Source organism: Loxodonta africana, chromosome 24 (assembly GCF_030014295.1).
Source record: "Loxodonta africana isolate mLoxAfr1 chromosome 24, mLoxAfr1.hap2, whole genome shotgun sequence".
In the NCBI taxonomy this organism is placed as follows: domain Eukaryota; kingdom Metazoa; phylum Chordata; class Mammalia; order Proboscidea; family Elephantidae; genus Loxodonta; species Loxodonta africana.
In genome coordinates, this window is record NC_087365.1 from 7,608,717 (window position 1) to 7,630,908 (window position 22,192).

Here is a 22,192-nt window from a genome sequence, read left to right on the forward strand (position 1 = left end):
GGATGATGTCCTTGATGTCATTCCATAACCCAACTGGTCTTCAGTCACTAGTGTTCAATGTGTCAAATCTATTCTTGAGATGGTCTCTAAATTCAGTGGGATATACTCAAGGTCATATTTTGGCTCTCATGGACTTGCTCTGATTTTCTTCAGTTTCAGCTTGGACTTGCATAGGAGCAATTGATGGTCTGTTCCACAGTCGGCCCCTGGCCTTGTTCTGACCGATAATATTGAGCTTTTCCATCGTCTCTGTCCACAGATGTAGTCAATTTGATTTCTGTGTGTTCTGTCTGGGGAGGTCCATGTGTATAAAAAAAAAAAAGGTATAGTCGCCATTTATGTTGGTGAAAGAAGGTATTTGCAATGAAGAAGTCGTTGGTCTTGCAAAATTCCATTATTTGATCTCCGGCATTGTTTCTATCACCAAGGCCATATTTTCCTACTGATCCTTCTTCTTTGTTTCCAACTTTCACGTTCCATTCGCCAGTAATTATCAATGCATCTTGATTGCATGTTTGATCAATTTCAGACAGCAGCAGCTGATAAAAATCTTCTATTTCTTCATCTTTGGCCCTAGTGGTTGGTGTGTAAATTTGAATAATAGTCGTCTTAACTGGTCTTCCTTGTAGGCATATGGATATTATCCTATCACTGACAGCATTGTACTTCAGGATAGATCCTGAAGCATTCTTTTTGATGATGAATGCAACACCATTCCTCTTCGAGTTGTCCTTCCCAGCATAGTAGACTATATGATTGTCTGATTCGAAATGGCCAATACCAGTCCATTTCAGCTCACTAATGCCTAGAATATTGATGTTTACGCATTCCATTTCATTTTTGACGATTTCCAATTTTCCTAGTTCATACTTCGTACCTTCCAGGTTCCAACTACTAGTGGATGTTTGCAACTGTTTCTTCTCATTTTGAGTCATGCCACATCAGCAAATGAAGGTCCCGAAAGCTTTACTCCATCCACATCATTAAGGTCGACTCTACTTTGAGGAGGCAGCTCTTCCCCAGTCACCTTTGTGTGCCTTCCAACCTGGGGGGCTCATCTTCCAGCACTATATCAGACAATATTTTGCTGCTATTCATAAGGTTTTCACTGGCTTATGCTTTTCAGAAGTAGACTGCCAGGTCTTTCTTCCTAGTCTGTCTTAGTCTGGAAGCTCAGCTGAAACCTGTCCTCCATGGGTGGCCCTGCTGATATCTGAATACCGGTGGCATAGCTTCCAGCATCACAGCAACACACAAGCCCCCACAGTACGACAAACTGACAGACATGTGGGGGCTAGGAAAATTAGAAATCGTCAAAAATGAAATGGAATGCATAAACATCAATATCCTAGGCATTAGTGAACTGAAATGGACTGGTATTGACCATTTCGAATCAGACAATCATATAGTCTACTATGCTGGGAATGACATCTTGAAGAGGAATGGTGTTGCATTCATCGTCAAAAAAAAAAAATTTCAAGATCTATCTTGAAGTACAATGCTGTCAGTGATAGGATAATATCCATACGCCTACAAGGAAGACCAGTTAATATGACTATTATTCAAACTTACACACCAAACCACAAGGGCCAAAGATGAAGAAATAGAAGATTTTTATCAGCTGCTGCTGTCTGAAATTGATCGAACATGCAATCAAGATGCATTGATAATTACTGGTGATCGGAATGCAAAAGTTGGAAACAAAGAAGAAGGATCAGTAGTTGGAAAACATGGCCTTGGTGATGGAAACAATGCCAGAGATTGAATGATAGAATTTTGCAAGACCAACGACTTCTTCATTGCAAATACCTTCTTTCACCAACATAAATGGCAACTATACACATTGACCTCGCCAGACGGAACACACAGAAATCAAACTGACTACATCTGTGGAAAGAGACGATGGAAAAGATCAATATTATCAGTCAGAACAAGGCCAGGGGCCGACTGTGGAACACACCATCAATTGCTCCTATGCAAGTCCAAGCTGAAGCTGAAGAAAATCAGAGAATGTCCACGAGAGCCAAAATATGACCTTGAGTATATCCCACCTGAACTTAGAGACCATCTCAAGAATAGATTTGACACATTGAACACTGGTGACCGAAGACATCACAAGTTGTGGAAGGATATCATACGTGAAGAAAGGAAGAGGTCACTGAAAAGACAGGAAAGAAAGAAAAGACCAAGACGGATGTTAGAGGAGACTCTGAAACTTGCTCTTGAACGTCGAGCAGCTAATGCAAAAGGAAAAATTGATGAAGTAAAAGAACTGAACAGAAGATTTCAAAAGGTGGCTCGAGAGGACAAAGTAAAGTATTATAATGACATGTGCAAAGAGCTGGAGATGGAAAACCAAAAGGGAAGAACACGGTTGGTGTTTCTCAAGCTGAAAGAACTGAAGAAAAAATTCAAGCCTTGAGTTGCAACAGTGAAGGATTCTACGGGGAAAATATTAAACAACACAGGAAGCAACAAAAGAAGATGGAAGGAATACACAGAGTCATTATACCAAAAAGAATTAGTCAATGTTCAACCACTTCAAGAGGTAACATATGATCAGGAACCAATGGTACTGAAGGAAGAAGTCCAGGCTGCTCTGAAGGCATTGGCCAAAAACAAGGCTCCAGGATTTGACGGAATATCAATCGAGATGTTTAAACAAACGGATGCAGCACTGGAGGTGATCAGTCATCTATGCCAGGAAATACGGAAGACAGCTTCCTGGCCAACTTACTGGAAGAGATCTATATTTATGCCTATTCCCAAGACAGGTGATCCAACCCAATGTGGAAATTACAGAACAATATGATTAATATCACACACAAGCAAAATTTTGCTGAAGATCATTCAAAACCAGCTGCAGCAGTATATCGACAGGGAACTGCCAGAAATTCAGGCCAGTTTCAGAAGAGGATGTGAAACCAGGGATATCATTGCTGATGTCAGATGGATTCTGGCTGAAAGCAGAGAATGCCAGAAGGATGCTTTCCTGTGGTTTATTGACTATGCAAAGGCATTCGACTGTGTGGATCATCTAACAAACTATGGATAACATTGCGAAGAATGGGAATTCCAGAACACTTAATTGTGCTCATGAGGAACCTTTACAAAGATCAAGAGGCAGTTGTTCGGACAGAACAAGGGGATACTGATTGGTTTAAAGTCAGGAAAGGTGTGCGCCAGGGTTGTATTCTCTCACCATATCTATTCGATCTGTATGCTGAGCAAATACTCGGAGAAGCTGGACTGAATGATGAAGAATTGGGCATCAGGAGTGGAGGAAGACTCATTAACAACGTGTGTTATGCAGATGACACAACCTTGCTTGCTGAAAGTGAAGAGGACTTGAAGCACTTACTAAGGAAGATCAGAGACCACAGCCTTCAGTATGGATCGCATGTCAACATAAAGAAAACCAAAATCCTCACAACTGGACCAATGAGCAACATTATGATAAACGGAGAAAAGATTGACGTAGTCAAGGATTTCATTTTCCTTGGATCCACAATCAACAGCCATGGAAGCAGCAGTCAAGAAATCAAAAGATGCATTGCATTGGGCAAATCTGCTGCAAAGGACCTGTTTAAAGTGTTGAAGAGCAAAGATGTCACCCTGAAGACTAAGATGCACCTGACCCAAGCCATGGTATTTTCAGTTGCATCATATGCAAGTGAAAGCTGGACAATGAATACGGAAGACTGAAGAAGAATTGATGCCTTTGAATTGTGGTGTTGGGGAAGAATATCGAATATACCACAGACTGCCAAAAGAACGAAAAAATCTGTCTTGGAAGAAGTACAACCAGAATGCTCCTTAGAGGCAAGGATGGCGAGACTGTGTCTTACATATGTTGGACATGTTGTCAGGAGGGATCAGTCCCTGGAGAAGGACATCATGCTTGGCAGAGTACAGGGTCAGCAGAGAAGAGGAAGACCCTTAACGAGGTGGACTGACACAGTGGCTACAACAATGGTCTGAAGCGTAACAACGACTGTGAGGATGGCGCAGGACCGGGCAGTGTTTTGTTCTGTTGTGCATAGGGTCACTATGTGTCGGAACCGACTTGATGGCACCTAACAACAACAACAGGAGAGAATACTCAACAAATTCACTTTGAAACATTTCGCCAAAAATAAAGGACTGCATCAATATTTATTAACAGAGATAGTTATTATCATTTTTACTAATGGGAAAATAATTCAATATCCTAATCTTTTTAAGTGGATTAAGAAGGCAACCACACAGGGAACTTCAAAATTAACTGTGTGCCATGGGTTTTTAATTTATATGATGGACACAAAAATATTACTCTATGGATAGAAAAATCAGGAATAAAAGTTTAGACAGACCCAGGGCCATCGGCCTAATCAAAAGCCCTCAACAGCTTATTAACAAAGTTATCCACAATTGTACCTCAGTAGCAACTTTTCTGGGAAAAAAGAAAACACCCAAGTCTTGGAGTTCTGAAGAGTCTCTCCCTTAAGCTGTTCCCCAAAACGGATAAAGAGGAACTTGTTCTGCTAAATGCATTCCTTGGGGTAATTGATAATTTATGATCTTGCATCAGCCCCAAGTGCTAATGATAAAGTATGACATCAGCCTCTCATAGTCTCAAATGGCATATGATAAAGTCCAGCCCCACAGAAACAAAACACCCAGCTACTGAAAACAATTCATCCAGTAAGATGTTCGAATGTGAGTGCCCGGGGGCAGGAGAGCCACCTGCCAGGGCAGATACGCGGATGGCTGATTCGTACACGCAAGGGGCCCCGTGTTTGAGGGGCACACAGCGTTTGCTGGTGATGGCTGTGGAAGGCTCAGCTCATCCACATAGAGTACAATGGAAATGACACAATTCTCTAAGTGAAAAGCATCATGCCTGCATGTCTTCCACTCACAATGTGGCCAGGAGGAGACAATGGCGTGCTCATTAGTGTAAACACTTACAGAATATTTTAATTTGTTTGGAGGGGGAAAAAAAGGTACATCCCATAAAGGCAGAGTGCTCTCTCCGGCACCCAAATCTTCACTGAACTACAGAAAAAAGTGCCAGGTGAAAACAGAGTAAAAACAAAGGCTTAAGAAAATCATCATCCTCTCCAGGACACCTCACTTCCAGTCTGCGTGTCTGCTAAGGCCCTCGTTCCCATGAACCTGAGAACAAACTCAAAGAGGCCCTCCTAAGTGCCCTCCTTTGCCATGGGAAGGAGGCCATGGACCTTCTGGACCCTGCTAACTCCTCTTTCCTGCTGAGTCATGAGCCGGGCTTTCAAGGACCTGGTGATGCCCGGGATGGCACTACTCTCTCTCCAGCAGCCGGCATGGTCTTGGTGGCAATGTAGACCCTAAGATCGTTCATCACTTCAGTAAACTGCTGTACTGCATAACGACAACCCTAGAGGAAAGCCCCCAGGCCAGCTGCCCTGAGGCAGGGAGGTGGGCATGGGTTCCTTGCCAGCAAAGAAGCCGTTGAGCGTTCACAGATGCAAAGCCCCCACGTAAGGACTGCCACCATCAAGTCCAGAACCTGGCAGAGCCTCTCTGCTGTCTGGCTGCGTTTCCATATTCAGAGAGGATTTGCATTTTATTAGCTCCATTTAAAAATGTACTGTTGAAAGGTGATTTCGATGGCATGCTGAATGCCATAAATATCACATTTCTTCAAGCCTGTTTTTTTTTTCCTTAAGAAATCACTTCAGGAAGAAAAAAAAATTTATAGAGAATACAATTAGTGGTGGTGCTAAAGGATACAGTGTGTCCTGGCTAAACTAACGTTTTATCACAACCACTGCCTCAGTGTGGGGTAGGAGAATCCACAGTTGGTGCCAACTAGGCTGTGTTATTCAGATGTGTGGTGAAGAGCACAAAGCACCTGTTTCTTTCCAAGATCTCTTGTGACCTCTAGTGGTCTTTAAGAAAATCACATCCAGCACTTCTGAACCCTGGGCGTAGTGGTTAAGAGCTAAGACTGCTAACTAAAAGGTATGCAGTTCAAATCCACCAGGCACTCCTTGGAAACCGCATGGGGCAGTTCTACTCTGTCCTGTAGGGTTGCTATGAGTTGAAATTGACTGGATGGCAACGAGTTCATTTCTAAACCATATATTCCATTTTAGAGCTTTAAAATGGGTTTTAGAGCTACTTAGCTTCTACTCCCTTGGAAATGTCACAATTTCAAAAAGTATGCAGGTTTTAAAACCCCAAATTTCCCACGTTTTCTGAATGACTTCAAAGCACATACAAGTCCAACAAGAGGCCGGCACCATTTATTCCTCCAGGATCAGATCCAAAAGTCTACCTTGCCACACGTTGCCCCTGGTGCAGTGGTGGCCAAAGTTTATTATTTGCCAGGTAACTGGTCGGAGCTGGAGAAGACAATGGTGATATTGTGGAACGGGCCACCCCTTCTTCTTTAATGCTACAGGACAGTTGTTAACTTCAACATCATCAGAACGTACATTTCCATAAAACCGCTCAGAAGTTCACTTTAAGTAGATTAAAGAAAATCCACGTAATCGGATTTCTCAAAAGCATCAGACTATCAAACACTGAATAAAATAACTGCTTTACTAAAATATAGGGATAAACTAATTTAAAAAATTGCTTTAAAAGGTGAAAGGTCAGTATTTAAGAAACCTGTAATCTTGTGTTTTAAAGTCCTAATTCTTCTCGTTTTAAAAACCAATAATGTTGACCCTATTCGATTAGCCATTGCCAACAGCCAAAAATCAGAATTCCCATTAAAATTCTCGTTACGTGACTGCAGTGACAGCACACACAATCGTTCCTTGTCCGGGTGCCCCCACCCACGTGAGGACCTGAAAAACCTAGGATTCTTCCCCAGAAAGATCATTCCAGAAGCTTCTGAATCCCACCCTCTCAAATCTACCACCAATGGTTTTAACCAATCGCCACTGTAGGTTTTAAAGGCACGTCCAGGGGCGGCTACGCTTTATGGATATTATGCACAACACAGAAGGTAACGTCATTAATTAGCGCCTAAGTACAGGGGAAGATTACAGCACGATTTTCCACACGAGTAAGTCAGAGAAAGGGGAGAGGGGATTACAACGTTAATTCGCTGGTTCTGAATATGTTGCTAGGTAAACGGCTGACGGATAATTACATCCTCAAACCCTTCACTGCTTTCGTGTCTTAAGAACTGTCTTCTTCACCGTTAATTATCTGTGGAAGTAACTACTGATGAAGCAGATGTCAAAAAACAAAAGTGAGGGAAACAGGAGAAATGAGGCAGCCCGACAACACCCATTTGAACATTTTGAAATAAGTCTTGTTTTTCTAGCATTGTTAAGGAGGGAGGCAGTCCACCTGAGTGCATTTTCCAGACACTGAAATCCTATATCCACAGGCACCACAACTCTAATTTGAACAATCTGGATAGACGGCTTTATAAAATCTCCACCTTCTGAAAGCAAAGGTCACTGACTATCATAATTTCAGTTTCTTCACGGATTCATCAGGACACATTTAATTGTCTTTTTATGAATGCCCTTTCTTCTCTTACAAAGCACCCAATGTCAACTCTTCACCAGCAGGGCTATCTCTGAAAGTATTCCTCTGTGATTTGCTTCTTTCAGGTTTTCTGTGGGCCAGGCACGTAGGGCATTTAACCAGCAGAGGCTGAGTGAGCAAGATGTCAGGGTGAGGGATCTGGAAGGTTTATTTTAGGCTTTTAGGACCTTTTCCACTTGAAGGTTATAATAGGCCATAGCACTCAAATTTTCTAAAGTAAAATGAAAGAAGGAAAAAACGAATGAGGTGAGGGGAAGGAGGGAGGCCAAATCCTAGCCATCGGTTCCCAAATGCAAGGCCCTGGGCTGTGTGGCACACATCCTGGGTGAGAAGTGGGGCATCGGGGAGTAAACCAGCAAAGCTGTCAGTTACTAAAGACAGAAAGAAACCGGTAGATTTTACACAGTTGCCTATGTTCACGCCACTTTGCACATGAGATTGACATGCCCCTTCTCTATCACAACAATGCCTTGTGTGTTCAAAGCATTTAAGCCTTAACATTGCTCAAAAAATGACAATTCCAAAGAACCAAATTAGGTATACTCCCTAAGCTTTAAGAAAAATGCCTTTGCGAAAGTGCCGCCCTCACCTGTAATCCACCCTCACCTGTAACCCGCGCCTCTACGCAAAGAACTGTCTACTTTGCAGACATGCTTCTAATCACCCCTCAGGACACGTCTTGGTCCTGCTGCGTACCATGTTGCTAGTTTCTAAACTATACGTTACTTTAAATTCAAGTATTTTATTAATTTTAAAATGGCACTCCAACCCACAAATGTTTAGATGAATGTAATTTAAAACAAAATTCTACTTTTGGCCTATCAGACAGATAAAAACTTTATTAACTAAGAACTTCCAGCACTGGTGGGGGGTGTAAGAACCTGGGACTCTACTGACTGGAATATAAATTAGCATCTATTTTAAAAATTTAATATTTATATACTCTTACTCATAAATTCCACTTCTAGGACTTTATACTAAAGAAAAAATAGCAAGAGTAATTGAAGATACATGTACCAGGCTGTTTTCCATAGTATTAGTTGTTACCGAAAACAACTTAAATATATCCACAAATTGGGAATGATTAAATTAGTTATATTAGAGCCACACGAGAGAATGCCATGCACTATTAGAAAGACCTGGAAAAACGCTGAGCTGCTATATTAAGTGAAAAACACAATCGACAGAACATATGAGCATGACTGTATATACACACACACACGATGTTTGTGTATACATGTAACATATATATACATACATATACTTGTAAGGGTATGTACTTAAATACACAGAAGGATGGAAGAATGAGTAATTTTAGTTTTTTAAATTTTTCTGGCTTGAGAATATATCACCATTTTATTAAATGAAACCATCCCTCAAAACAACAGTAAACGGCAGAAAGAAAAAAGAGAGAGCTTTTATAATGAAACAAAGATAAATATACAGCAGTTATTAAACTACTTACAATACAGTAAACAGAAATCATTTTCTATGAAGTTTTTTTCTCTTCTTCCAAATTAGGCCGATAATTTGTATCTGAGTTTATTCCAGCCCTCGGTGATGCTTTTTGGACACACGCTGTCTGGATCTCAGAATGCAAATCAAATGGTCCACAGGGAGAGTAAAAAGAGGGACTGTGTTACCCTGCCTGCATACCGGCCACTGTCTGCAGATAAGCCTCCGCCCGCGCTCTCCGCCCACTTTCCTTCACCACCAAACTTCTCTAAAGAGCAAGGAGTGGTGCCGATTCCCTTGGCTTGGCTTTCCTACCTCTCATTTGTTCTGGTCTCTGAAATCTAACTTCCACTGTCCAACTCTGGCCTTCAGGGCCAGACCCCAGGCCAAGTGGTCAACCAAGCGGTTACTGAGTGGTCAAGGTTACTGAGCAGGCACAGAAGAGCCAAGGGTTGATGTAGGAAGAAAGCTGGGGCCAGACCGTGGAAGGCGCACGGGAACACGGAGAACAAGTGGGCTACGGCAACTCTCCAGCTCATGGTCAGAGCCAAGAGTTTGGAGGCTGGAACTCTTTTTTTTTTTTTTCTTTACTTCGGATGATATTAAGTAGCAAATAATTTAATTAAAAAAAAAAAAACTCTAAGTCAAGAGAGTGATCAAAAAAAAAAAAGAAAGAAGCTTTATACTTTAGCACCTTTAATGACAGCTTTTGTCTGCTTTTTGAAAAAGGGACCCCACATTTTCATTTGTATTGGGCCCTCCAAACTATGCAGCTGGCCCTGTCCATTGTTCATTTGGGAATATTTCCCTATGAATTAACAGTCTTTGCTTACTTGAAGACTTTGGACTCAAATTTTTATAATTGTCCCATCGTTCACCACCTCTTTGAACTCCCACATGACTTTTGGGTTGTTGGTGAGAATTCCAGCCCTTACTGAAGCTATTCATTGGGATTAGCTATCCACTAGAGAAATAAAACACACTCTTCTAGGTAACTTCACATCTGTTGCAAATCCCTACCATAAATTTTGATTCAGATGGGTAGAAAGATCCAAAAACCATAATGCTCATTAACTTCATGAGCTTTTAAGATCCAGAGGAGGGGTTCACGGGCCAAAGAGCACAGCCTGAACCCTTGAATGGGAAAAAGGGAAAGCAAAGCAGAACGGGGATATAGAGGGCCAGGAGGCCACCCTCCGTCTTGCCCAAAGTCCTCCGGCTTGTCTTCACTAGAGAGAGATTCAAGTTATCAATTTTTAAAGTGAGTTTTCGTTGTTTGTGTTTTTCAAGGAACTGGTCTATTCCATCTAAGTTTTAGAATTTGTGGGCGTGGAGTTGTTCACATTATTCCCTTATTCTCCTTTTATTGTCTGTAGGGTCTGTGATGATATCATTCATTCCTGGTTGGTAATTTTTGTCTTTTTGGTCATTTTGGCTAGAAGTTTATCAATTTTATTCATCTCATCTGTAACTACTTTAAATGCCAGGTCCAATGGTCTCTTGCTTGTGCTCAAATGACTTAACTCCTCTGCATCTTCTGGCACTTTCAAAAGCCTCTGGCTTCGACAACATTCCTCTCCCTCGCTGCCAGTTTTCTTTCTCATTATCGTTCATAGTCCCTTTCCATCCTTCAAAATCCTGTCCTTGTCCTCCACTTTTCACTTTAGATTTGCTCCCTAGGCTAGACGATTTCTTCCACACTCATGATCTCCTTGCTCATCTACAAACTGACCACTCACAAACGTCTGTCTCCAACCCAACTTCTCTCTGGACCTGTACAGCCAACACTACTGGGCATCTAAACCTGCACGGCCAGCACTACTGGGCATCTAAACCCGTATTTGTACTTTCGGTAATGAAAGCGTCATCCCTCCTCAACTTGGAAATCATGAGGCATCTTTCACTCCTTCTCATCTTTCAACTTCTCCATCCAACCAAACTCTGCCTTCCCCCTAAAACTGATCCATTTCCCCACCTGGGTCTCTCTGACCTGTCTGCCTGCCTTTGAGCCTGCGTCAGTTCTTAGCCAGGTTAATCTGCACTCACCTCCTGTAAGCTACTGACCACATGAAAATCAGAGGTACCTGTAGGAGCAGACACACCATACCGTGCCCTTCCTCTTCAACGCTCACTGCTGGCTCCAGGATAAGCTTTCACAACTGGGTCTCCTTTGCTATCCTGTGGTCTGCTCTTCTCCCCCATACCTTGGACAGCAGCCACACCAGCCTACTTGCCCACTAGTGGACATTCAGGTGCTTTCCCATCTCCACGTCTTGGCCTATTCAATCCCTTTGGATGAACACTGAGTCATGCCTCCAGGCCAGATTCAGAGGCTACCTTCTCTGTAAGGCCTTGAATTTTTCAATTTTTCTCTTTAAGGTGTGATAACATATGGTAAAATGTACAGATCTTATGAATACAGTTCAATGGGCTTTGGCAAGTATACACACCCCAATCAATACATAGAGCACAGCAATCACCCCAGAATTCCACGATCTGTCCCTCCCAGTCTCTCTTCCCTCCACCAGAGGCAATCATGGATCTGATGCTATCTCTACAGATTAGTCTTACCTGTTCTTGCACACTTTTTTTAGTGTCTGGCTTCTTTCACTCGGCATAGTTTCAAGACTGATCCATATTGTTCTGTGTATATAGTTCATTCTACTTAACTGCTGAGTGAAAGATGTACCACGGTTTCTTTATCCATTTTCCCACTGATGAACATTTAGAGTTTTGTTTGTCTGTTTTTGGGGGAGGGCCACATGAAGCTATCTGCATCCTTCACTGCCCTCCCCTCTTCTGAGCTACACGACACGACAGTTTATCGTATGTGGGTCTCTCTCCCCACTTAACGCTAAGCCCTTTTGTGATAATATCTAATATTTCTCGGGCACTGACATGCGACAGGAACTGTGCTAAGAACTCTACCTGCATTAACTCATTCCACCATCTCAACGATCCCATGAGGTAGACTATCCACTTACTCCCATGGCAGAGAGTATACTGAGGTTTGCAGAGGTCCAATGACTTTTCTACATTAACGTTTAGCGAGTAGTAGAAGCAAACCAGAATCTAGATGTGCCCAATGGCATCAGCCTACACTCTTAACAGCCATGCCACAGTACTAGGTGTCTGGTAAGTCCTAGGCTTTCATTTTGTAAAATTTCAGTGTGACACTTTTCTAATGAAATCTAGCACTCATCAAATGTGACAGTGGTTGCTCCAAGAAGATGCACTTTCTTCTTCTCTAGCAGAGCTAAGCAGTCACCCTTGCAAAATGATTTCACGGTACACTCCTGTTTCAAAGCAACCACTTTGTTTTGCTCACAATTTTGTGAGTCAAAACTCTGGGAGGGTTCAGCCATGCAGCTCTCACTTGGGGTCTCTCGTGGGCTGCAGTCAGACACCGGCTGGGCCACAGACGTATGGGGCTGCCTGGCTGTGTGCCCACCATGGCCCACTCGCACGGTTGCAGTTGATGTTGACTCAGCTGGAGGCCCAACTGCAGCTGTCGACCCAGGCGCCTACAGGGGGTTTCTGCAGCACAGGGGGTCTCAGGATGATAGCGCTCCTTAGATGGTGGCTGGTTTCCTCCACAGCAAAGGTCCCAAGAGAACCAGGCAGAAGCTGCAGCCTTTCACGACCCAGCTGGGAAGTCACGAAGCATCCCTTCTGCATGCTTTACTGGCTGATGCAGTACCAAACCTGCTCAGACTCCAGGGGAGGGGGTGCAGACCCCACCTCTCAATGGGCGGAGCGGCAAGGCCTCACTGAAGGGCAGCTCATGGGGTGGGGCAGTGCTGCGGCTGTCAGCGGACATCCCCGTCTCCACATCCATCACTGAAGGACAGCTCATGGGGTGGGGCAGTGCTGCGGCTGTCAGCGGACATCCCCGTCTCCACATCCATCACTGAAGGACAGCTCATGGGGTGGGGCAGTGCTGCGGCTGTCAGCGGACATCCCCGTCTCCACATCCATCACTGAAGGACAGCTCATGGGGTGGGGCAGTGCTGCGGCTGTCAGCGGACATCCCCGTCTCCACATCCATCCCCTTAGGGCGGCTGAACTTTGGGCATTTTATGTGCAGCATTTATGGTAAAGATTTTCAATTGGAAAACCCCTCTTTATGGTCAATAGAGTCCTCCTTCATGGAACGTCAGAAAATGGGTGTTTTGTACTGGAGAAACTAAATATGCAGATCCATTTTTAAAGTTTCTTTTATGTGAAATAGTTACGTCACTCATTGTGGGAACAAGGATCGTGCGCTTTTTAGAAGACCATACACAGTCAGTGCTTAACTTTGCCTGTCACCTGGATCCAGATAAATATCGTCAGGTATTTTGTTCTGCAAATTACATAATCAACGGGGACTGTGAACATCTCCAAGCGAAATAATGGTATAAGAACTGTCCCACAACTTAATCCAAGCTTTAATTGTTTACAGCAGGAATCGGCAATTTCTAAATCGCTTCTTAACATAACTGCCGTGGTAAAGCTGAAGTAACGAAAGCCCTGCTCCAACCTTACCTGGCCTCGCGAATGTGCAATTGAGGGTAATGGCTGTGCCTGTGACATATGTAAACGGCAAAGTCCTCATCAAACGTCAGACACGGGACACTCCCCACTTGGTCAAAAACAGTTATGAGAGTTGAGCCTAAATCACAGAGATCAAGAAAAGTGGCCTCATGTTAGCAAGGAATAACTTCAGGACTTCATAACAAAATGTACTTTCCACTTAACATTGTGGTTAATTGTTATAATCAAATATGCACATAAGTTGTTGAGGGCCATGAGACCATTTTTATGCCCCGCTCCAAAAAGCCCAGCTGTGAGCATGAACACTCCGTATTAACTCCTGGAGATGTGAGCTGGCTGACAGCCTTACCTAAGCTCATGTAGGACGGCACTATGAGGAATATGAAGTGGAGTTCCGGCACCGCCTTGAACACAGTCCTGGCAAGGGAAAGACAGGGTGGATGAGTGCTGATAACGAAGTGTTAATAATAACAGCAGGCACCTTGTCAGGACAAATGCCATCTCTAAAACAGTGAGGTGCTCGTTACCCACGTGGGCTGCTGCTTCCCTATCCACAAAGGCAAGACCATCTTCAAGGTATTTTCTTTTTCTTCACTATGCCTTGGATTCCAAATGTCCCCTTTGCTATCTGTCCCATGGTGGTGAGAGAATAAAAGCTGCCATGTTCGCTCAGCACACCACATTTCAGCTGATATTAACCTTTGACCTGGCATCTGGATGGTCTGGTGTGACATCCCAAAGCGACGGAAAGCTGAGGCCAGTGCCCCAAATGTCTGCGCAGGCTGTCTGAGGCACCTCGCCATGGCCTGGCAGTCCTGCAGATCGTGTTTCGACACACCGTATTATTCCAGATGCTTCTGCAGTCTGTCACGTCAATAAACATTTATAAAGATAGCACTGAGGAAGTTACTCTCAGGAACATCACACTTGTGACCCCAAAATCCCGTTGTTGTTGTTTTTTTAAATAACTGCATTGTCGACCTGCGTGCCTCGAGTGACAGCTAGTTACAGGTGTGGGCTGATCAGATCCCAGATTCATACAGACAGATCACCTTCTTTCAGAAATATCACTGTGATTCAAAGCACGTGCTTTATATGACCAGAAATCACGAGCAAATTAAATATCCCGGAGAATTCTGTGTAATATAAGAAACACTCCAAACATGCCCACACCGTCTCTCTGGCATCACTTGGCACTACCGGGCAGCCCCACAGGCCCCACCCTGTGCAAGGTCCGTCACTCACCGAATAATCTCTTTGCAGCAGCCAATGGAGTACTCGTCCACAGCCACAAAGAGGTGCATGAACAACGTGTTCAGAGGCTGCAGAGGAGAAGGGAACACGGATTAAAGGCTGAATGGGCACTGGTCTGGGTCAGACTGGGGTGCAGAAGGGTTAGGGCAACCACGGGCAGAGCTGCCAGGCATTGGTGGCTGATAGCTTATGTCTAAGTCCTGAGACACCCTGCCAGCGTCTGAGCTGTTCCACAGACTGTCGCTTTCCATTCTTCTAGCTCAGAATTATTCAAGGAAGGGGACCTGTCCGTGAGTGTGAGCACTCAGCCTTCCACCTTACCACCGCCTGTGCGCAGGGAAGAGCCTGCAGGACAGTGAAATCGATTATTACTCAGTAGTCCTGTCCTGAGGGCCGTCTATGCAGTGACAGACAATCACCCTCCTCCCAGGCCCTCCAGTCAACAGCTGCCACTCTATTCAAGGGTCATGATGGGAAGATTCTCTTAGGAATTTGAGGGATGGAAGGCAGATGCCACATTATGAATCCTATGGCTTGTTTTGTTTGACATTCCCAGAGTCGGAATCAAACATTACTCTTGGGATCCTGAAAACCTAGGAGCTGAAAACTCAAAGCAGCAAGATTCTTTCAAGTTAAATCTTTGGAGCTTTTAGACCGCTTTGTTCCATAACTTGTGAAGACTTTTTAAGTGGCCTACATAATACACAATTGTTCTATACACTCCACATATTGGTCTGCTCAACTCAGTACCTCTGTACTTAGGGTCAAATATTTAAATTGTAGAAACAACACAAATGTGAAGTGGTTGGCTGGTTAGGGCAGTACTATCGCCCACACCAAGATAACAAGAGTGCTGTGTTTCTTGTTTTCAGGGCAACTCTCTAGGCGATCTTGGGTTACTAACTGCACACCCGTGTGTCTTGGTCTCCACTCTTGTGATCACGTGTGCCTTGCCAGGTGCTGTTTTTATGTTGCCAGTTGCTGTCCAGTGGATTCCGATTCATGGCTACCCCATGTGTCCCGGACTTAAAATGGTGAGAATCATGAGCTTCATTCAAAAGCCTGGAAAACTCCCGAAAGGCACACAACACGCTGCAAACCCCAAAGTCCAGATAACGAAGGCACCGCCACCAGCAGCGGCAGCAATGGCGCTATTTTAAGCACATATTAACTCATTTAATCCCACAACAACCTTCCTCAACATCTGCTTTACATTCCGAACAGCACTGGCCTTAGGAGGACATGGTTTACTGCTTGCTTGGTTTGTCTCCAAATTTCTCTCATCCATCAGAAATATTACAATTTAAGATGCAGTCTTTAACTTTAAGATAAAGAGCACCACTTCAGATGCAAATACCCTTGGGAAAGAGGATGTGTCAGGCCTTAGCATTCTACACCAACACTGTCCAACAGGAGAACAACGGCAGACCCAAATGCAAGCCACGTGTGTGCTTTTAAATTTTCTAATAGACACATTTTAAAAAAGTAAACAGGCAAACTTAACTTTTAAGTTTATTTTACTTAATACGGGATTTTCAAATTATTATCATTTCGACATATAATTGATGTAAAAGTATTAATGAGGTATCTTAGTTAGTTTTTTTTTTTTTTTTTTTTGCACTAATATTTGAAACCTGGTGTCTATTTTGTACTTGGAGCACATCTCATTCAGACTAGCCCAGCTCTATAATGTTGTGGGAAGTAGTTTTAAAATAAAAACCATCTTAAGAGAGCAAGAAAAGGAACAAAAAGGAAAACAGTTTGGAATGATCATGTTCATTTACAATTTTCAAAAAGGTCAAACCACGATAGAAAATGAACACAGAATGTCAGGGATTTACTCATCAGTTAACGAAGGCTCCAGTGAGGTGGCAGCAGCGATTCTGTGCAGGGAGCGTACCTTGCAGGCAACTTAATAAAGGATGTTCGGCGAGAGGTGGCTGGGTTAGACACTGAACTGACAAGTGCCTACAGGCCTGTATGCCATCGCCTTTGAAGTTCTCTCTTCACCAGACAGATATCACTGGTATTTCAACTGGATGAATATCTACAAGTTCATCGCTGCCCCCAAAGAGCTGGACAGTGCAGTCAATAAAAAGTCAATCACAGGGGCAAGCCCTGGACTGAAAGGAGACCCAGGAATGTTTTTGCCTGTTTCCAAGTTTGGGATAATTTTCTGACAGTGATACCTAGTGTGCAGGGGGAGGGGCGCAGCAGGGAGGAAAAGCAGCTGACTGAATGCTGACTGATTTGTTGGGATGTGGGCATCCTTGCACTCAAATCCACCCATGTACAAGATAAGTGTTTCCACTTTTTCTGACGCAGGGCTCTGGGGGTATGTGTCAGGTTTTCACCGACAGGCAAGGGTGCTGCCGGAAGGTACAGCCTCTGGCTCTCCATAGAAGCTGGGACAGCTCTGGTGGGCCATGCGCGGGGAGCGCTCGGCTTGGCACCAACTACCAAGGCCGCACTCCCCAGGCACCACCGACCTTGCTCCCCATCAGTGAATAAGTCGTCATGCGCTGGGAGCCAAAAGAGATCAAATGAGCCACAGTCCACCAGAGCACTTTGAAAATTACAATGTGGGACCTAAATCTGAGGCTCTGCTGTTGCCATTACAAGTGTAAATGCCCAGATGACAGGTGTTCTAGGGTATCAGACACTTGGAAAACAGAAGCACGGGGAAGAAGGTGGAAGCCCTCGGGCAGCATACACTCTGTCACTTCAGTAATCCTTTCTCCCCAGTTCTCATTAGCAGACCCAGCATGGCCAGGGCTTTGCCAGTGTGGGCTGACTGGCCACTGCCTACCCTGTCCTCGCGCCTCGGTCCTCCTGCTCAGGCCACGTTGCCTCCCCACCAGCTAACTTCATTTTCAACTGTCATGGTGTCACATTCTTTCTTTCATAAGTGGTTTTTTTTTTTAATAATATTTTATTGTGTTTTAGGTGAAAGTTTACATAGCTAATCAGGTTCCTCTTTAACAATTTTTATACAATTTGTTCTCTGCCATTGGTTACAATTTTTACAATGTGTCAACATTCTCATTATTTCCATTCTGTTTCCATTGATCTAGCCTCCCTTCCCCTCCTTGCCTTCTCACCTTTGTTTTTGGGTAAATGTTGACCCTTTGGCCTCACATAGTTAATTGTTTAAGGGAGTACATTAATCACGGATGATATTGTTCATTTTATAAACCAATCTATTATTTGGCTGAAGGGTGACCTGCAGAAATAGTTTCAATCCCATATTCAAGGGTTATCTTAGAGAAGACATTCAAGTGGTAACAGACACTAGGGAAATGCTCACCATCACTAGCCACTAGGGAAACGCAAATCAAAACCACAATGAGATACCAACTCACCCCAGCAACACAGGCATGTATCAAAAAAAAAAGAAAATAATAAAATTTGGACAGGCTGTGGGGAGACTGGAACTCTTGTGCGCTGTTGGTGGGAATACAAAATGGTACAACCATCTTGGAAAATGATACGGTGCTTCCTTAGAAAGCTAGAAATAGAAATACCATATAATCCAGCAATCCCACTCCTAGGAATATATCCTAGAGAAATAAGAACTGACACACGGATAGACATATGCACACCTATGTTCACTGTAGAATTGTTCACAATAGCAAAAAGATGGAAACAACCTAAGTGCCCACCAACAGATGAATGGATAAACAAACTGTGGTACAGACATCCAATGAATACTACGCAATGACAAAAAACAACGATGAATCTGTGAAGCATCTCACAACATGGATGAATCCGGAGGGCATTACGCTGGGTGAAATAAGTCAATCACAAAAGGTCAAATATTGTATGAGACCACTATTATAAAAACTCATGAAAAGGTTTACACACAAAAAGAAACAATCTTTGATGGTTATAAGGTGGGAGGGGGGTTGGGATGAAAAGGAAAACACTAAATAGATAAGTGTTAACTTTGGTGAAGGGTAAGACAGTATGCAACACTGGGGAAGCCAGCACAACTTGTACAAGGCAAGGTCATGAAAGCTCCATAGATACATCCAAACTCCCTGAGGGACTGAATTACTGGGCTAAGGGCTGTGGGGACCATGGTCTCGGGAAACATCTAGATTAACTGGTACAACGTAGTTTATGAAGAAAATATTCTACATTCTACCTTGGTGAATACCGTCCAGGGTCTTAAAAGCTTGCGAGCTGCCATCTAAGATACTCCATTGGTCTCACCCTGTCAGGAGCAAGGGAGAATGAAGAAAACTAAAGGCACAAGGGAAACATTAGTCCAAAGGACTACTGGACCATGACTACCACAGCCTCCACCAGACTGAGTCCAATACAACTAGATGGTGCCCAGCTACCACCACTGACTGCTCTGACAGGGATCACAATAGAGGGTCCTGGGCAGGGTGGGAGAAAAATGTAGAACAAAATTCAAGCTTACAAAAAAAGACCAGACTTACTAGCCTGACAGAGACTGGAAAACCTCCGAGAGTATGGCCCCCAGACACCCTTTTAGCTCCGTAATGAAGTAACTCCTGAGGTGCACCCTTCAGCCAAAGATTAGACAGGCCCATAAAAGAAAATGAGAGTAAAGGAAAACCGGTGGTTGGGAACCCAAGATCGAGAAGGGAGTGTTGCCATGTCATGGGGTTGGTAACCAATGTCATAAAACAGTATGTGTACTAGCTGTTTAATGAGAAGCTAGCTTGTTCTGTAAACCTTCATCCAAAGTACAATAATAATAAAAAAGGTTATCTTACAGCAATAGCTTTGGGGGTTCCTCTAGTTTCTATTGGTCCAGTAGTTCTGGCTTTTCAAGGAATTTGAGTTTTGTATTATATTTTTCTTTCATTCTATCCAAGACCTTCTATCATGTCCCTGGTCAGAAAGGTCGGTATTGGTAGCTGGGCACTATCTAGTTCTTCTGGTCAGGTCTGAAGAGGTTGTAGTTCATGTGGGCTATTAGTCCTGTGGATTGGTTTCTTCTTTGATCCATTGATTTCCATCACTCTCTTTTGCTCCATACGAGTACAGACCTATAGTTGTACCTTAGATGGCTGCTTCTAGGTTTTTAAGACCCCAGATGCTGCTCAATAAACTCGGATATAGAACATTATGTTTGTGAACTATGTTACGCCAACTGACAAAATTGTCACCGGAGACCATGGCCCTAAGGCCCCTGAGCCAGTACAGCAGTCCCTCCAATTATTTGGATATGTCTATAACTGTGCTCCCATGTGGTTTGTTATATGTATGGACACATATGCAGCACTCACAAACATGTATATACATATGGCTACAGACACACCTATATGTGCACGTGTGCTTACTCATGGATGCCTTTCTATATCCACGTACACATCCACAACTACCCATGTAACCACACATGTTCTTCAATTGTATTTACTATTGTCGCAAAATTGTATATGTTATAACATTTACCAAAATTGTCCCTTTTTCCTGTGTAGTTCTTAGTGTCTTTATTTACCTTAGTCAAGTTGTGCTGACTTCACCTGTATTTGGGATTACTTTTCACATTACCAAAAATAACAAGTGTCTACTGTCTAGTGAGTGATTTCCCCTTCCTTCCCCTCCCATCCCTGGTAATATCAAAAGAATTTTGCTTTCTGTGTGTGTATTTGTTCTTGACTTTTTATAATAGTGGGACCATACAATATTTGTCTTTTTGTGATTGACTTATTTCACTCAGCATAATGTCCTCTAGATTCACCCATGTTAAAAGATGTTTCATGTACTCTTTATTATTCTTTATAGCCGTATAGTATTCCATCGAATGTTTGTAGCACAACTTGTTTATCCATTCATCCACTGATGGACACTTAGGTTGCTTCCATCTTTCTGCTAGTGTGAATAATGATGCAATGAACATACATGTACATACGTCTATTCGTATCACTGCTCTTATATCTCTAGGATATATATCTAGGAGTGGAGTCGCTCCATCATAAGGTATTTCTATTTCTGGCTTTTTGAGAAAGTACCATGCTGTTTTCCATAATGGTTGAACTGTTTTACAACATCACCAGCAATGTATAAGAGTTCTAGTCCCCTCACAACTTCGTCACCATTTGTTGCTTTCTGTTTTTTTGATCACTGCCATTCTTGCAAAGCTGAGATGGTGTCTCATTATAGTTCTGATTTGCATCTCTCTAATGGCTAATGATGGCAAGTATCTTTTCATGACTTCTTTGGGCTCCTAAAAGTCCTCTTTAATGAAGTATCTGTTCGTGTCCTTGCCCATTTTTTGATTGGATTGTTTGTCTTTTTGTCGTTGCATTGTTGGAAGTTTTCTACATATTTTAGAGATTAAACCTTCATCAGATAACGTTGTTGCCAAAGATTTTTTCCCAGTTCTCTTTTTACTCTCTTGGTAAAGTTTTTTTAACAAGTGTAAGTATTTAATTTTTAGGAGGTTCCAGTTATCTATTCTATCTTCTGTCATTCTCGTATTTTCAGATTTGTTTGATAAACTATGCCGAAATTTTGGTCCCCCTGTTTTGTTTTGGGGGAGCTACTGTAAATGATATTTTCTTGATTTCCTTTGCAGGGTCCTCCTTGTTTGTGCAGAGGAACCCTACTAATTTTTGTGTGTTCTGTCGTAAGTTTTGAACTGGTCAGTCTGAAATCCAACAAGAGATAATATGCAAACATAGGACTTCCTTTCAAAATTAATAAAAATAGTTCTAAATAAACAGAATTATTTATTCTAATAAAAAAATAGTAAATAAATAATAGCTGTAATTATTATTCTAATAAATATCCTACTTCTAATATTCTAAGACTGTTCCAATAAGAATTGAGTGTCACTCCTTACCGTGCATGGGATCTCACTGTCAAGCTCCCGGAACACTGACACCCAGTCGTCCTGCCTGGCAATGTTCCAGTTGGGATAGTCCACGAAGGTGGCCTGGGCCATGACCTCCTCCTTGTCATTGCAGAGGGTAATAGCAAGGTTTGCCTTTTCTCTGTGGAAATGATTAAAATCACACAAATGAATAGGATTAGTGAAAGCAAGGTAAGGACATGTCATTTTCTCACTCCTTTGGCTACCAGAGCTTAGCAACTGCTAGATAAGGTAGGATTAACCTTTGTAAAAACCAAAAAACCAAACCCACTCCTGTTGCATCGATTCTGACTCATAGCAACCCTATAGGACAGAGTAGAACTGCCCCATAGAGTTTCCAAGGAGCGCCTGGCGGATTTGAACTGCTGACCTCTTGGTAAGCAGCCGTAGCACTTAACCACTACGCCACCAGAGTTTCCAACCTTTGCAAGAGGTGGGAATTATGTGGCAGCAACTTCAGGCCATCTGGTGCTATCAATCACATTTTTGTTTAAAATTGCATTTCATTAGGAAAATATTTTATATTTTATGTATATATTATTATTTCATATATACATT

The 22,192-nt window shown here is 42.9% G+C and overlaps 1 protein-coding gene across 1 annotated transcript in view; it reads right to left on the reverse strand.

The window, feature by feature from the left end:
- The window catches only part of CFAP61 (cilia and flagella associated protein 61), a 405,193-nt gene that overhangs the window by 346,056 nt on the left and 36,945 nt on the right, over positions 1-22,192 (reverse strand). Inside the window, exons 2-5 of the mRNA XM_064276462.1 lie at positions 21,605-21,755; positions 14,773-14,849; positions 13,877-13,944; positions 13,519-13,645 (exon numbers count right to left, since the gene is read on the reverse strand). Of these exons, the coding sequence (XP_064132532.1) occupies positions 13,519-13,645; positions 13,877-13,944; positions 14,773-14,849; positions 21,605-21,755 (423 nt within the window). The remainder of the gene's footprint in view (positions 1-13,518; positions 13,646-13,876; positions 13,945-14,772; positions 14,850-21,604; positions 21,756-22,192) is intronic.